General features: G+C 41.7%; 1 protein-coding gene across 1 annotated transcript in view; it reads left to right on the top strand.

The window, feature by feature from the left end:
• LOC144695190 (glutathione hydrolase 1 proenzyme-like) overlaps positions 1-16,144 on the top strand; it is a 35,818-nt gene extending 19,674 nt beyond the window's left edge. The window contains exons 8-13 of the mRNA XM_078566075.1: positions 908-1,044; positions 3,939-4,120; positions 6,851-6,972; positions 7,928-8,040; positions 11,651-11,779; positions 12,248-16,144. Coding sequence (XP_078422201.1) covers positions 908-1,044; positions 3,939-4,120; positions 6,851-6,972; positions 7,928-8,040; positions 11,651-11,779; positions 12,248-12,412 — 848 coding nt within the window. The 3' untranslated portion in view covers positions 12,413-16,144. The remainder of the gene's footprint in view (positions 1-907; positions 1,045-3,938; positions 4,121-6,850; positions 6,973-7,927; positions 8,041-11,650; positions 11,780-12,247) is intronic.
• The last annotated feature ends 216 nt before the right edge of the window (positions 16,145-16,360 follow it).

Below are 16,360 nucleotides of genomic sequence, written 5' to 3'. Positions count from 1 at the left end.
ATAAATGGTTCAGTATTAAGTTGTTATCCTGACATTCTAACTTGCTGCTAAGAATTGACTCTCAACTAAAAGTACCTTTTTGGTTAATTGTCTTGGTTTCATTGCTTAATGTGTACTCCACCCCTAAAAGTGAATCAGCCACAGGTAGTATATTTATCTATTTGCAGTGTTAAAATGGTGTGGGGAATTTAAGGTTTTCCAGTGGGTTGTACATTTCTCGGATTGTGGGAACAGTAGAGAAGGAAATTACAGGTCTAAAGCGAATTCATGAGGAAAGCATCTGCTGTAATCCATAACCCTAATTGTACTTTGGAAAATTAAGATTTGATATTTACATTGTTTTGTACAACTATAATATTTTTAAAAAACTAAAAATGAAATGAAGAGGATGGTGCAGATAATTGGCTCACTATCTTTCTATCTTCTGGACCTGCGTTTGAATCCAACCAAGATTTGGGATGTGGGTGTTGCTGGTGAGGCATTATTGCCCATCCCTAATTGCTCCTTAAGAAGAGGGCCCAACACCACCATCCTAAACAGCTGCAGTTCGTGTGGTCAAGGGTCACCCACACTGCTGTTAGGTAGAGTGTTTCAGGATTTTGACTCTTCAACGATGAAGGAACTGCGATATATGTCCAAATCAGGATGGCATGTATTTTGGAGGGGAACTTGGAAGTGATGGTGTACCACTGCACCTGCTGTCCTTGTCCTTCCGGGTGGTAGAGGGCGCAGATTTGGGAGGTGCTGTCAGAATCAAACTGATGGAATGAAAGTCTCTATTGAATGTAAAGATCCTATATAAAATGAATTTGTACAATTTTTCGTTTTGTTTGGCACTAGTTGGCAAAAAAGTGGCCCAACCATCAACTTTTCATCCTCTCTTAATTACTTTTCTGATCTAATTTAGGGTATCACTTTTCAAGAGAAAGTGTTTCTACTAGGGAAAAGAAAGTCTTAACGTATCACAGAATTATCGAAGCCTTCAAATTTGCATTTGCAGAGAGAAGCAAGTTGGAATATCCAACATCTAGTGACCACCGAAAGGTAAGCCTATTGCTAAAAGTAAATCTATTATATCAAAAACTTACACCTGCATCCACTTTCGAGCTACAATATCTTACTTCATGTTGTCTCATTTTGGTCAACCCTCTGTGACAATGTTTTCTCATTTATAAATTCCTATGTCTGTATTTATAATGGGAACAGCTCATGTAAACATGTCATATTGTAATTAAACCTCCTCACCACTGGTGGCACTGAAGCACCTCACTCTTACATTTCCCAGTTCTTTTACTGAAGAGAATCTCTTGTGCTCCAACCGCAACTTTATTCCATACTTCCAAAATTTGCATAAATGTTGCTATTTAATTATAAATAATATCCTCAATACCCTCAATGGGATTTGATTTGTTCATGTTCATAACAGCTTCACAATGACTGGATACTGTTATTCAATGGGTGGTAGCCACACTGAAGCCCTGTTATTTTTCTGTCTTTGCTATTCGATGCCCATTAAGTGTGTACAAAGTCCATGTTACCTTGCACTTGTTCATATTGAGATCTATCAGCCACTTAAATTGTGGTACATGTTTAATATTTCTGACAATATCAGTAGTTTAAAACTAGTAAAGGACATGGGAATAAAGCCAAACCGTGATAGTATAGAATCATGGAATCATATAATGATAACAGCGCAGGAGGAGGACATTGGATCCATTGTGTCTGTGACTGCCCTTTGAAGGAGTTATCCAATTAATCCAAGTCCCCTGCTTTTTCCCCATTGCCCTGCAATCTTTTTCAAGTATTTATCCAATTCTCTGAAAGTTCTTATTGAATCTGCTTTCACCACCCTTTCAGACAGTGAATTCTAGATTATAATAACAATGCATAAATTGTATTTTCCTCATGTTGCCTCTGGTTCCATTGTCAATACCTTAAATCTGTGACCTCTGCTTAGCAACCCCTTTGGCACTGGAAGCAATTTCTCCTTATTTACTCTGTCAAAACCATTCTTGATTTGGAATACCTCTGTCAAATCTCCCCTTTTGTTGCATTTCTATATCTGCTTTATACAAACTAACCAATTTCACATCAGGACCAGTAAACTTGGCTTGGTTTATTTGAAGATATATTACAGGAAGGCTCAGCAGACAGTTATATACTTTAGAGATTCACCAACCATTACTCACAGGGACAGCACAGCTGCAATTCCTGCACACACGCTGCTGGTCACATACTGCTCTACATCCTGGCTCCTTGCTTATTTGTACATTCCCTTAAATTGATATCATGACATTCCATTTTTCCAAGATAACATAAAGATAACATACACGCACAGTAAGGTGGTTGTGAAAGCTATTTGCATAAAAGAAAGATCACTGTTTAAGAGTCAGCTTAACGTACGGGTGGCTTGCTAATCTTCCTGGATCTTGTGATGGTGTGACCTTCCTGAGATCTAGACTGACCACTGGAGCGTTCTTGACTTGTAGGTGCATTGGCATCCTGTACATTATCGGACTATAGATTGTTTTCATGGTGGTCTTCCACAGTTTCACTTTCTTGGCTCATCTTCAGATGCCATTGGAGGACTGGGTGTCATACCATTGTTCAACCCCCTGAGCTGGCTTCTGTTTCTCCTTAACGTTGTTCCATTTGATGTTGTGACCTCATAGGATCTAGGCTCACTGCACACTTTGAATGCTGCTGTGGGTGACCAGGTTCCCTGCGTTGGATGTATGAACCTTTTGTCCTATGCACAGACTAGGCAGTTCCACACCTGCATGTTGGCCATGTACCATCTTCATTCTACCTTGTCTTTCAAGAAGTTTCTCCTATATCTCTGAGAACCGGGACAAATGATGGCTTGGCAAGGTTGTCCTAACCTGCCTTCCGCACATCATTTCCACTGGTGAGGGTAAGTCCATATTGAAGGGTGTTGCCCTTAGGTGGAACAGGGAAACATGGAGATCTTGTTTTGCTTCCCTGCACTTCATGATTTAATGCCTGACCGATGCGAACCATTCGCTCGGCCAAACCGTTGGATCTGGGATAGCGTGCTGAGGCTGTCACATGGTTTATGCCCCATTTAGCACACATTTCCCTAAAAGGTCTGCCAGGATATTGTGGCCCATTGTCTGAGATGATTTCTTCATGAATAGCGAACAAACTGAATGTTGCACTCATGGTGACTGCCAGGGACACGCTTGAGGTACCCTTCAGTTGTCTGATGATCGGAAACTTGGAAAAGTAGGGAATGACTAGAAGAAAGTCATCACCATGGAAAGCGAATAAATCAGTTGTTATTTTGGACCAAGTATACGATGGAATCTCATGAGGATGTAGAGGCTCTTTGTGTTGATGTGTTTGGTGACTCTGGGATGCTTCGCACACCCTTACTATCTTCTCAATATTGGTGTTGATCCCTGGCCAATACACAGTTTCCCTTGCCAGGCACCTTGTTCACTCTATGCCCATATACCCCTGGTGTAACTGTGACAATATGTCCTGGCGAAAAGCTTCAGGTACAAGCACCTGGTTTTCTTTGAAAATCACGCCTCTTGCAATACCTAATTCAAAAGCCAAAAGCATCAGAGGGTGTCTGGCACTTAATGTATCATATCAGGCCAAGCTTATACAATAAGTCTCCATAATGCCTTCAGCCATGGATCATTTGCTGTTTCTTCCTGAAGTTGGGTGTGTTGGGTTGACCAAAACTCATCAGAAAGGTCTTGTAAATTACTGACTCCACAGGTAAGAGTAAAACAACATGAAACAAAGGTTTTTTTACACATGTTTTCAGCACTGATAGGTGATATCTGAAGGGTGATGTATGCTCCCCAATTTAATTTGATGGAGAGTTTATGTGTACGATGTTACCACTAAGAGGTGCCAAATGTGTTCATTTGTTCCAATTCATTTTTGCCTTAATTATTAAACAGGTCAATGAGATGATCGCAAAAGCAAATGATATTAGAGAGATGATCAGTGACAGTCACACCAATGAAAAGATTGATTATTATGGGATAAAGTGCTTTTTACCTGGGCAGAGTGGAACATCTCATCTGTCTGTTGTAGCACAAGATGGCAGTGCAGTGTCTGTCACCAGCACTATTAATGGTCGGTAAGTGTTTCCCGTTTTTTATTATTTTTATAACATTTTTAAATAATTTTTATTCATAAATGAATGAAAATGCCACTCCTTAGCCTCAGGCATTATTTTGACATTTTTACTGGTAATCAAAGAACCGAGGATGGTCCCAACCCAAGATGGGAAGCGTGGCAGAGTGAAACTTAGAATCATCGAAGAAGGATGCCATTCAGGCCATCATGCCTGTGCTGGCTCTTTGAAAGAGCAGTTATGCTTAGTCCACAACCTACTTTTTTGTCCATGATTCCGTACAATCTTCATCCTCAAGATGCCTGCCCAACTCCCATTTACAACTATTTATTGAATCAACCTCAACCACCTTTTTTGAGGTAAAGCATTCTGCATCTCAACAACTCCCGGAGTGAAAATATTTCTCCTCATCTCCCCTCTAGATCTTTTACCAATAATTTTAAATCTATCCTTCCTGGTCATCGACCCCGTTTGCCAAAGAGAATAGATTTTGTGTCTCTACTCTAGGAAAATCTTTCAGAATCTTGAAAACCTCCATTAGGTCAACTCTTAACCTCCTCTGTTCCAAGGAGAACAAGTCCAAACTTTTCAAACTCCTCCTTGTTCCTGTTAACATCCTGATAAACCTCCTCTGCATCCATTCTCAAACTTTGTGTCTTTCCTGAAATGTGCCCAGAATTGTCCACAATACTCCAGTGGAGGCCTCAACTTAGAAGTTGAGCAAACCATAATGTGGTGGGGATCTGATGAATGATGATGATAATGGAGATTTGTGATTCAAACAATAAGGCAACAAAAAGGGATAAACCTGGGGCTGAATTTATACAATCAGAACAGTGTGCAAGAAGGGGTGAACGTAGAGGATAGAATGAGATGGACATGGTGAAAACGAATTTTGACTGAATTTTGAATTTGTATCAAATCCCAGGGAGAGGTTTCCACTATCTGGAAACTCAACAGACCATTTTCCTCCATTCAGGTTTGTGCTGTGAGTGAAGAACTAATGCAGAGTATATTAGTCAATCCAGAATGGTTTGTTCCTTTGGGCCCAGATGTATATTAATTACAGAAACCACCCCCTCCCCACCCAACCCAGACTGCTCCATAATGACTATTTGTTTCAACTGAAGGTTATAAGATGTGTTCTCTCAAACTCACAGAGCACCATTACCATGTTGCTTTGCCTATCCAATGACAGCAGAGCAAATTTTCCCTTTTCTTTTGAGATGGAATGAAGGGAATCCTCTTCAAAAGAAAACTATTCTTCAGGGGGTATGGGACCGAAATTCAGTGGCACAGAAGGTACTGTCGCTGCAAGATCAAAGGAAGAAGACTCTCAACTGCTTGTTGCCACGAACTCCATCCCTGTCCAGAACAGAGTATGAGTTCCCGTGTTTATTTGGGAAAGGTGCATGGCACCTACAAGGGACCATCAGCAAAACCCAAACCTGATGGAGGGTTCTGGAATGCTGGGATGGATCTGTGCCACCTTTAAAGCCGAGGAGGCCTGAAGTGGGTCTACCAGAGGGACAACTTTGCAACTCCTCAGGGTAGATTCTGACCTAGTGGATTCGAGTAAATCAGGTTGGCACCACATTTAAAATATTGTGAGCAATTTTGGGCCCCGTATCTCAGGAAGGATGTGCTGGCCCTGGAGAGGGTCCAGAGGAGGTTCACGAGAACGATCCCAGGAATGAAAGGCTTAACATATGAGGAACATTTGAGTGCTCTGGGTCTATACTCGATGGAGTTTAGAAGGATGAGGGGGGATCTGATTGAAACTTACAGAATACTGAAAGGCCTGGATAGAGTGGATGTGGGGAAGATGTTTCCATTAGTAGGAGAGACTAGGACCCGAGGGCACAGCCTCAGAGTAAAGGAAAGACCTTTTAGAACAGAGATGAGGAGAAACTTCTTTAGCCAGAGAGTGGTGAATCTATGGAATTCATTGCCACAGAAGGCTATGGAGGCCAGGTCATTGAGTGTATTTAAGAGCAAGATAGATAGGTTCTTGATTGGTAAGGGGATCAATGGTTAAGGGGAGAAGGTGGGAGAATGGGTTTGAGAAACTTATCAGCCATGATTGAGTGGTGGAGCAGACTCGATGGGCCGAATGGCCTAATTTCTGCTCCTATGTCTTATGGTCTTATGGTCTTTACATCTCTCCTGATTTTTTTAATTTCAATTGACTTCACCCACCAACTGCATGTGTCAGGAAGTCACAAAGATGCTGCCTGTAATAAGCCTGCCCAGCGGGCGAGTCTCCCCATCATCAGCAAGTACTCGGGGAAAGTCTGTCTTTTAAATATGTCTAGAGTTAGTCCCTGAAGGAATAAAAATCAGTACTCGTTCACCAGGCCGAGTGGATAGCGCTCAGTGCAGTGAGCGAGAAAAGGGTTGCACCCCCAAGAGTCAGATTCTCACACATGGTTAAGTTCAACGGGATCACCTACATTTTGGTTTTATGGGGCAAGGTACCGTTTAACAATCGAGTTTGTAGCTATTTTGATTCCACAGAGTCCCCGCATGGAAAACGGAGAAAATCATCAGCGGCAGAACGTGGCTGAGTTGAAAATTCAGCTATTGCAGTCTCAACTGAAAAAAAAAATCATTGATTTGTAAATGATCATTATCAATCGTACAACCTGCCATTTTACAGATGCTACCAGCGGGAATTACTGCCTGAACTCGCACTGACTGCTTCAGTTCTAATTCTTGCCTTGTATTTTGCAGTTTTGGATCGTTTGTTCGTTCAAATGTGACTGGGATAATTTTCAATAATCAGATGGCAGACTTTTCACGATATGGAGATAACAACGGTCTGCCACCATGTTCTGAAAACTATGTGGAACCTGGTATGCTTCATGTTGAACTTTTTTAAATCAAATACTTTTTGAGGGAGGGGGGCACACAATGGCAACTGGTAAATAAAAACTGCATTTTTTTTCCCCAGAGATCATTCTAAACTTCTTGCTCTAATTATGTCATTTAATGCACATGCGATTAAACTTAATTTCCGTTTTGCTAATGAAATAACACATTCCGTGGCAACTTATGCTCCCTTTATGTCACAGGACTGCTTCGAGCAACAGTGGTTCTGGAACATGCTCGAACTCCTGCCGCTGTGGAATATGTTCAGTTAAGATCGTGGGGTGAATTTCACAGAGTCAAACACAACACCAGAATAATGGTGCACCTGTGCGCCTAAAATTGCCCATGCCCAGGTGTTTAAAAATAAAGTATTGCAATTCTTCTTTCTAGCCACAGAGTCTATTCCCAGAGACGAGGGTTGCCAGTGTGGCACACGCTGCATGGACAGCTCGAGCACAGCTTCATTGCTTGGTGCTCATGGGCGAATACATCAAATACATTGTGGGCACTGTTATGTTTAAGCTGAAGATTGTGGAATGTCTAAAGCTTGGGACCACTTGGCTGTGCTCCCTGAGGTTTGAATGGACGAGTGGCACATTAAGGACCCTCATGTAAGAAATAGTATTTGAACCGCTGAGCCCTGGGAGGGGACAGTTTGGTGGATTTGCATACCCTTTCTATAACTGTCTGTTCTTCTCTTGGAGTGGCCATAGTGCCTGGAGGGAGCATGCATTAAGCCAGTCTTTAGAGAATGGTTCAGAATGGTTGATATGAATATTCCTTGAGGTGAAAGGGCAGAGAATAATGAATAAATAGTCCCTTAATAACAATTATTACATTTTAGGTGGTAATTATTCATAACTCTGAACAGAGAGAATGGAATAAATTAGCAATAAAATGACTCAACTATTGTTATTGCTATTCCCAATTTTCCAATAGGCAGAAGACCTTTTTCTGCTATGTCTCCTGCGATTATACTTGACAAAGATAAAAAAGTGAAAATGGTGGTTGGAGCTTCGGGTAGCTCAAGGATCATCACAGCAACTGCTCTGGTATGTGTTGAAAATAGAACAGGAAATGAAATTAAATGGAATCGATGTGGGCTGAAGAAAGCTCTAGACACACGTGCAAAACTATTGATCAAGGAAAAGCTAGTCCGTTGAATGAATCCATTCCTCTGAGGGGTGAATATTTCCACTTTTCCCCAACCCAATAAATGCACTTGGGGGATTGGTGGATGTTCAGGAGATAACTAACCACAGAGAAAACTTCAAATAGATTAACACAATTTCTCTCTCCCCTTTAAAGTTTATCTGAGCATAACTTTTAATACCAACTTTTTTTTTTAATTGACCTGATCTAGCTGAAGGGCCAAGAAGAGAGAGGATGAGCAGCAGATATGAGATAATTGGTATCAAACTTGCATTTTGTAATGTGTAGATTGCAGGAAGACATGGGGGTAATTAATTTTTTGGGCAGAATTCCCATCAGATGGCAAGTGGGCAGAGTGAGGCTGCCACCTAAAGCCCCTCACCCACCTCCCATCACCTATTGCCTATCGCCCATCGCCTGCACACAGAGGGTCACATGTCAGAGGGAAGAGGGGAGCTATCTGATCCTTCCTTCCTACTCCACCAAACATCCAGCTTTACTTCCTCTTTTACATGTTTACTATCTTACACATGTCTGAAGGTGACTTTCAATCAAATGGTCAGTAATCACACCCCAACATTGTCATCTAGTCAATTTTTTGACCAATGGGTTCCTTAATTTGTCCAATGGGGGTCACCTGGATACATCAACAAATTTTACATTATTACAGGAAGCTTTCTCCTCCAAGTTATTTATGGCTAAGCAGCGATGTTCCCAGAACAGGTATGCTTTGTCCAAATTATCATTTGATATTGTCTAACATATTTTTGCCTAGTTACAGATTTATAGTCTTTTGATGAGGATTAAAAGCAAAGCAATTTCTTAGCACAATGTCCCTCCACATCTAATTTTATTCCTTTTCTGGTTCATGCTGCAATATCTGCATATCTTTTGTAAGCTCTGGCAAATCTTCACTCCCTGGGGTAGCTTTGATTCCCTTTTATATCGTCCTCTAATTGGAGTATCAGTCTCTGTTCTGAGCCTGTGGAATAATAACATTGAAATGGCAATGATATTCCTGCTTTTAAATAAGGGGTGATTTTTAAATTACATACCAGTGCTGGAAGAAGGTAATTGAACTAGTTAGTTAGGTTTATTACTGTTATTCAGAATTTTGTTAAAGCAGCTGAAATATTTCTCCATAAATAGTAGTATTGCCTATTATCCACTTTGCTCAAATTTACTCAAATCTCAAAGCTGCATGAATTATAATTTAACTGAACTATGCTTTGATAATGAAGTGCTTGCTAAAATGCTTACATTAAATTTTTAAATTTGTGTGCCGTAAGGTGAAATGAATCTTGCTGTTGAAATTTTTAAAATCAAGAATTGGAGAGAAAGGATGGGAGTTACTAGCTTTCGAAATGAGTATTGCTGTACGCTATTGAATATTTGGACAAATTGTGATAACAGATGGCAATTTTAGTTGTTTGTAAATGTAGCTCAGATGTTGTACAATTCTTCAAACCCAAGTTATCTGTATCTTCCAACACAGAGTTTTGGATGAAAATAGCCTTTCAACCCATTTGATCTAAACAAAAAATGTTGGCTAAAGAACCAGGAATTGGGCAAGATGAGGGATTTTTTTATTTACATAGTGAACTGCAATGATCTGGACTGTGTTAACTGAAAGGGCGGTGGAAGCAGATTCAATAGTAACTTTCAAAAGACAATTTGATGTACATTTTTGAAAAGGAAAGAGGTTGCAGAGCCGTGAGGGAAGAGCAGGGAGATAGACAAATTGGATAGCTCTTTCAGAGAGACGGTACACATGATGGAATAAATGGCCTCCTTCTGTACTCAAGAGTGTCGGGTAGGGAAAAATTCCAGCACTTTCATCTCCGGGATTACCCCACACCCAGTACCATTTGAAGCAGGCACCATACAAACTGGATGCTGCCACCTCTCTTGAATGATCGTGGCATGTAGCTGAGTGGGAGCTGCACTGCTGACAGGCTGCACGTTGGAAAGGACCTGGCAGCAGAAGCTCAATGACCTCATACGAGTGGTCAAGGTCAGCGAATGCATCTTCACATGACATCTTCTACCCACCCCCTCCACCAGCCCGTTTCACTGCTCAATGCACTGCATCCCCATCACTCGCCCATCAGCAATCAGGGCTGATGTCTAACGTTCAGAGATTTCACCTTACCTTCACATGCTTAATGGTGCCTGCCTCACATCCACCTCTCGCAGTTTCCACATACCTCCCATCTGTTCAGCTGTGGCAGGCAGGCACATCACCCAAACACAATGCAACACAATCACTGACATTCTCCTCTGTCTCGAGCAGGACAGCATGGTTCATAACAGGAGGGGACACCACCATCACTTAGCCTGACAATTGCAGTATCTCCAATACTAATGCTGTGCGTATCTTAAAGGATAACGTAGAGTCAGGAAGTGCTTGTGGTGAGTCATCGAACACGTGGGCTGCAGCCAGGCCATGGGGAAAGGACAATTCTTATGCCAGCTCAGAAGAAGGTAAGATCAAAGACAAGTTCGGCTGCAGAAGATTCAGGTGAAGACTTCAGTGGAGCAGCACACGGAAGAATGCTGATAAGTATGTAGAAGTCTTGGTACATTGGCAAGCCTGGAAAACAGTCTCTTGTCACTCCAGAGGCGTGGAGGAGTCCAGCTCTAACTTAGCACAGGGCATAATATAGAGCTTAGAGCCCATTCTTTCCACTGTGGTGACCTTTTCCAAAACAACACTGTGGACCCACACATGTAGTGTTTGGTGGCCAATGTCTCAGCTTCCATTTGAGGCACAGGTAGGAGCCTGACCACCCCACCCCCAACCCAACTACCCGCTTCCTATGCAAGTACCCACCCTCCTGTTCAACTACCCACCCCTTCCTTACATCCACTCTCAGTCACATAGTCACCCACCCCCCCCATTCATTCACACCCTCACCCACACTCACTCTCACTCACTCATTCACACACTCATTCACACAAACCCACTCACTCGCCCCCACCCACCCACTCATCCAATCGCTGACCCACCCATTCACCCCCTTGCACACCCACTCACCCATGCACCCAATCATTCACTAACCCACTGGAACACTTTAAGACCTTTTAAGACCTGCTGCTGCAGACAGCAAGACCCAGCTGGAAGGACGCAAAAAAGTTTGGGTCGCACTTATCTTCAGAGTCAGCAGCAATAACCCCAGCATCACTGCTGACCAGAAGATCTGGGCCAATATCATAGAACCATATAAACTTACAGCTTAGCAGAAGGGCATTTGGCCCATTATAACTGTGCCAATTAGTCTTATACCCATGCTCATTCCTCATAGCCCTACCTATATTTATCTTTCATGTATAAATTGTTTCCCTTAGAAAGCTTTTATTGATTCTGATTCCACCAACCATTCAAATTCATATCATCTCCAAGACCGAAATAAGTAAAAGCTAATTTTATGACGCTATTTAACAAGACTGGCAAATAATAAAGCTGGACTCCTTTTTGGTTTGTTGGATAATGTTTTTCTTGTTCAATAGGTTATCATCAATGCCCTTTGGTTTGGTGATGATGCTTGTGAGGCAGTGAATAAGCCAAGGGTTCATCACCAATTATTACCAAATCTTGTGCAGTTTGAGTCTGAGGAACTGGCAACGAATGCAGAAAAGGTTAGTAAACTTGGTAAACAAATTTGAGCAATTAAACCACTGAGGAAGTTAGAGTTTCTCTACTTAATCAACTTTAGGATGGTCAAAGCTTCCCTGAACCTTCACTCTCTCCTGTATTCTAAGCTGCAGATATCTCATTATGTATTTTTCCTCATACCTTTGCTAGGTTGGTTCCCTCTTCTGTGTTGGCATTTTCCTTCTCTGTGTCAAACTATAAAACTGTTTATCTCACCTCCATTCGGGGTCCCCCCCTCCATTTTCCACCTTTTTCTGGCTTTCAAAACTTCTGATTTGTCTCCCTTTTTATTCTTTTCAACGTTGGTGATGTCCTGGAGCAAAGTCCCTGGTCCTTCATAGTTTCTCAAAAAGGCAGTTTTTTAACAAAGAGTCTCTTGTTCCTAAAGGTTAATATGCATTTGATAATTCTAACTTGAAGCCATTTTCCATGAATGTGTTCGATTCCCACAGCTTCGCCAGTTCCGTAAGGAAATAGAAGAAGACCTCAAGAAGAAAATGCATCTCAGTGGTTTTGCTGATATGCCCTCGGTGGTGCAGGTTATTATACGAGAAGGGAATGTTTGGCATGCTGTTTCAGATACCACACGTAAAGGTGGTTGCCCTGCAGGATACTGAAGACTCACAAGCCTATTAAATTTTGTCATACGATATCACTGGATGAAATATGAAGTGGAATACTTCAACCGACATGATTAAGGTTTTGCCTGTGAATTATCACTGCTACATGAATCGATACAGACCTTGACATTGTGAACCACACCAAAACATTTTGGCAAAAGCTAGCAAACCTCATGCTGTAATGCATCCATCAGGGCCCAAAACTGTAAGTTAAGTATCGGGAGCAATTAATCGCAGCAAAAACTCTCACCCATTGTGTGAGCACATTGAGGACCTGGCCATGCACTGCACACAATCTTCCAAACATTCATCTCAAATGGTTAAAAAAATTGAGCTTTTCAAATATATTTTCAAATGCGCTCCTGGTAGCGATGGGAGTACTAAGCTGGAAAATTTATCCACAATGTATCTTCATCAAAGATTGTAATAATTATAATGCACCATAACATACACTGCAATATGTGACCATATATTAAATTTGGCTAGCCAAGGTGCAGGTTAAAGCTATACCAGCAGTGAGCAAGTAGTACAGGAGTGAAATTAGATGTGGATCTTGATGACCAAGCTACATTCATTGAATATTTGGCCCTGAATTTCTACAATCATTTACACAGAGCCCCTGAGTGTTCTGTGGCATTAGATTAGGAGACTGCTAGAACCTGAGCAGAAGTTCAGGACCTTTTGTCTTTTGGGTCCAATTCCACCCTGTAAGACAAACAATTGAAAGACAAACCAGAGTACATGTTCTAGCATAGGCATTATTTATTCTTCTCTCTGCTACCTTTAGAAATCAAAGGCAGAGAGCAAGGAAAAGTGTTGAAAACCGTGTCTACAGTTTAGGTCCTGTTTTAATACTGCACATCCAGCAGAAACTGTGTTGAGTGGGGAGTTAAAGTAACCTGTGTGATTTACCTGCTCTTACAGTCTTCCTGTGGGTTGCGATCTTCTTCTGAAGGCAACAGAACCATTCTTTAAATATGTAGATTGGGCTCCAATTACATCATCATGGTCTGACTGCATTTAACCAGTCTTCATCTGGTCTACACCTGCCAGGCAAATCTGTTGGCAAGGGACCTGAAGAGGCCTGAATAATTAGTATTCCTGCCCTAGGCCTCCATCCCTGACCCCCAAGACCCTCCTTCTCAACCCTCCTACCTCCCAACCATTTAATTAAGCACCAGGGAGGTTCCTTCTGGGAACAATCAACAGCGTCAGGCTGCCCAATTATCCTGCTCCTGCCTGCTGGCTTCAGTCGGGAGACTAGTGGGGCATATAAGGGGTTAAAGCCTCCTGGGCTTTATGCTGCGGAGGTCCAGATGGTTTACCATTTCCCTGGAGTTCCTACTTGCATGACTCGCACCCTCACACCTGTCCAAACTAAAATTGGCTCTTTTGATTCCATAATAACCAAATTATCTTCTCCTTCACCAGGTAGCTAAAGATTTGCCAAATGCATGACAGAGTAATGTAGGATACATTGGAAACTTTGTGTGGCCGAGTTGACATATGGCCCAGATTGTCACGCGTGCTCGGGGAAAACCTGACATGCGCACTTTTCCACCTTCCAAAATGCACACCCGACCAACGTGTGATTTTAACGGGATTGTTGCCTTTCTCACACGGTTCAGGTTTGCAGTGCATTTTGCGAGTTGCAGTAGAATGTGGGAGGTGTGTGGGTCTGGAGGTGGTCTGGTTAGAAGGCCCGCCTCTTCTTAAAGACAGAAGCCCAGCTCCCAACATCATTTAAAGGCCCCCTGATCCTCACCTCTCAATCCCCACTCGCCCCCTAGGCCTCCCATGTATCCTCCAGAGCCACTCAGCCAACATCCACTATGTACAGTCCTCAGGAGCCATGCAAAACTATGAGAATTCCTTTAAGCGCAGTTGAAAAAAAATTAGACCTGTGACAATCTAATAAAACTCTCATTCAAACGCACTGCCATTGATACTGCAAAAACACTTCTCCATTGAAAAAAAGTTAATCCTCTAAGGGAGTTGTCTAAACAAACACCCATGTGTACTGAAATCACATCAAAGGTAAAGTATGTTATTACAACCTCCTAAAGCTGTAATTCATGCCCCTGGAAAGCTGTGTCAACGTACAATTAGCTTTTGGAACTCAGCCGAACATTCATAATAGCCACAGAAATCAAAATGTTAGCTTCCCAAATCCAAAGGTTGAAATTGAAAAGTACAGATGGTGTCTCCCGCATTTCAAAGCTGATTGCCGGTCAATAGAGGATGCTTGGAATTTTTTACCTTTCAAAAGAAGGGGATTTTTTTTTTTACAGTCAGAGCTGCGTACATTTAAATCACAGTGCCAAACATCACAGAATATTTACAGTGCAGAATGAGTCCATTCAGCCCATCGAGTCTGCACTAGCTCCCTGAAACAGCATTCTTCCTAGACCTACTCTCCTACCTTATCCCCATAAACTTGGACATTCTTTCTTTTCAGATAGCAATCCAATTCCCTTTGGAATACCTCAATTGAACCTGCCTCCTCCACCCTCTCAGGAAGTTCATTCTAGACTCCAACCACTCTCTGGGTGAAATATTTTTTCCTCACCTCACTTTTACTCCTTTTGCCAATTATTTTGAATCTGTGCCCTATAGTTTTTGGTGCTGTCTTGAGTGGGAACAGTTTCTCACTATTTACCTAATCCATAACCCTCAGGATCTTGAATACCTCTATCAAGTCTCCTCTATCAAGAAAGTGATGAGGAGGGTTCTCCAACACATTCTTTCTTCATCTTTGATTGCAGTATGGCAATTTCTCCACTGGGAAAAAGTACTGTATTGCATGTCAGCACTTACACAATGGTGGTCAATGTAATGGTCAACTTACGTTTGCAGGAGAGAGCCCTATAATGAGTCACTGCATTAAAAACACATCTGCATTACAATATAGCATCTAATAGTGACATCTGAAGGTGCCAAAACAAACATTTTACATTTATCTTTCAGAATGTCCCCGACTCCTCAGAAGGCTTCCCACGTGGTTACAAACTCTCCAAGGAGGTGAATTTTTTTTCAGGGCTTCGAAAACCCACACCGGCGCGTGAAAATAGCATGCCGGAGGAAATGCAATTTTTCTCTGGTCCTCACAGTGGGCACCCCAGCCTCAGAGGAGGTGTGTGTGTGTGTGTTTTACACCCAAGTCCTTCCCGACCCATGAAAAAGCCACACAAAAATGACATGGTGATGGGGGGTCCAGGAAAGTAGAAGAAAATTGTTTTTCCAGCAAAAAAGAACTAAGATCAGCATTTCGCGACCTGGTTCACACTTCCAGTTTGAGACAAAAATCTGGCCCAGGACGCTCATTTAACAGAAAAACGTGGTTTTCTATCAACACCATGCCTGTTAAGGTTTAATTCAATCAAATGTTCCATTACCCCATTCTTATATATCTGCATTAGGCATTGTTTAATTGCAAAGCATATCTTCAAAACACATGCAGTTGTGTATTTTCTAATTGTGCCACAATATAGTTTAAGAAGGTGGAAAGCGTCTATTGGACTAACAAAATTACAATGCCCATAGTGACTACACATTAATCTTAAGTGTGTTCACCCAACTGTACGTTCAAACAATTTGGGAATGAATACTTTAACCGATTCCTATTCTGATGTTACTGTTTTTGGGAGAAAACACTTTTTCTAACAGATAAGTAGGAACTAAAGCCTGTTCAAGATGTTTCTTCAAATAAAAATGCTGGAAATACAAAGCAGATTGTTCAAATGACTGATTCTTGTGTAATCTTACATCAGAACCATGTTTTGATGTCTTCCCCCTTCAGTATTTTCTATTTTAATTTTAGACTTTCAGCATTTTCTTTATGGGTCGAACTTTTCTTCCTCGAAGAATTAATTCTGATGTTTTCAGGGGCCATCAATTTCCATATAGGTTGCATTTATATAGCAACTTTTAACGTAATAAACATCA

This window comes from Cetorhinus maximus, chromosome 21, assembly GCF_964194155.1.
Source record: "Cetorhinus maximus chromosome 21, sCetMax3.hap1.1, whole genome shotgun sequence".
Taxonomy (NCBI): domain Eukaryota; kingdom Metazoa; phylum Chordata; class Chondrichthyes; order Lamniformes; family Cetorhinidae; genus Cetorhinus; species Cetorhinus maximus.
The sequence above is the reverse complement of the archived record's forward strand: the minus strand, read 5'-3'. Positions and strand labels throughout refer to the sequence as shown.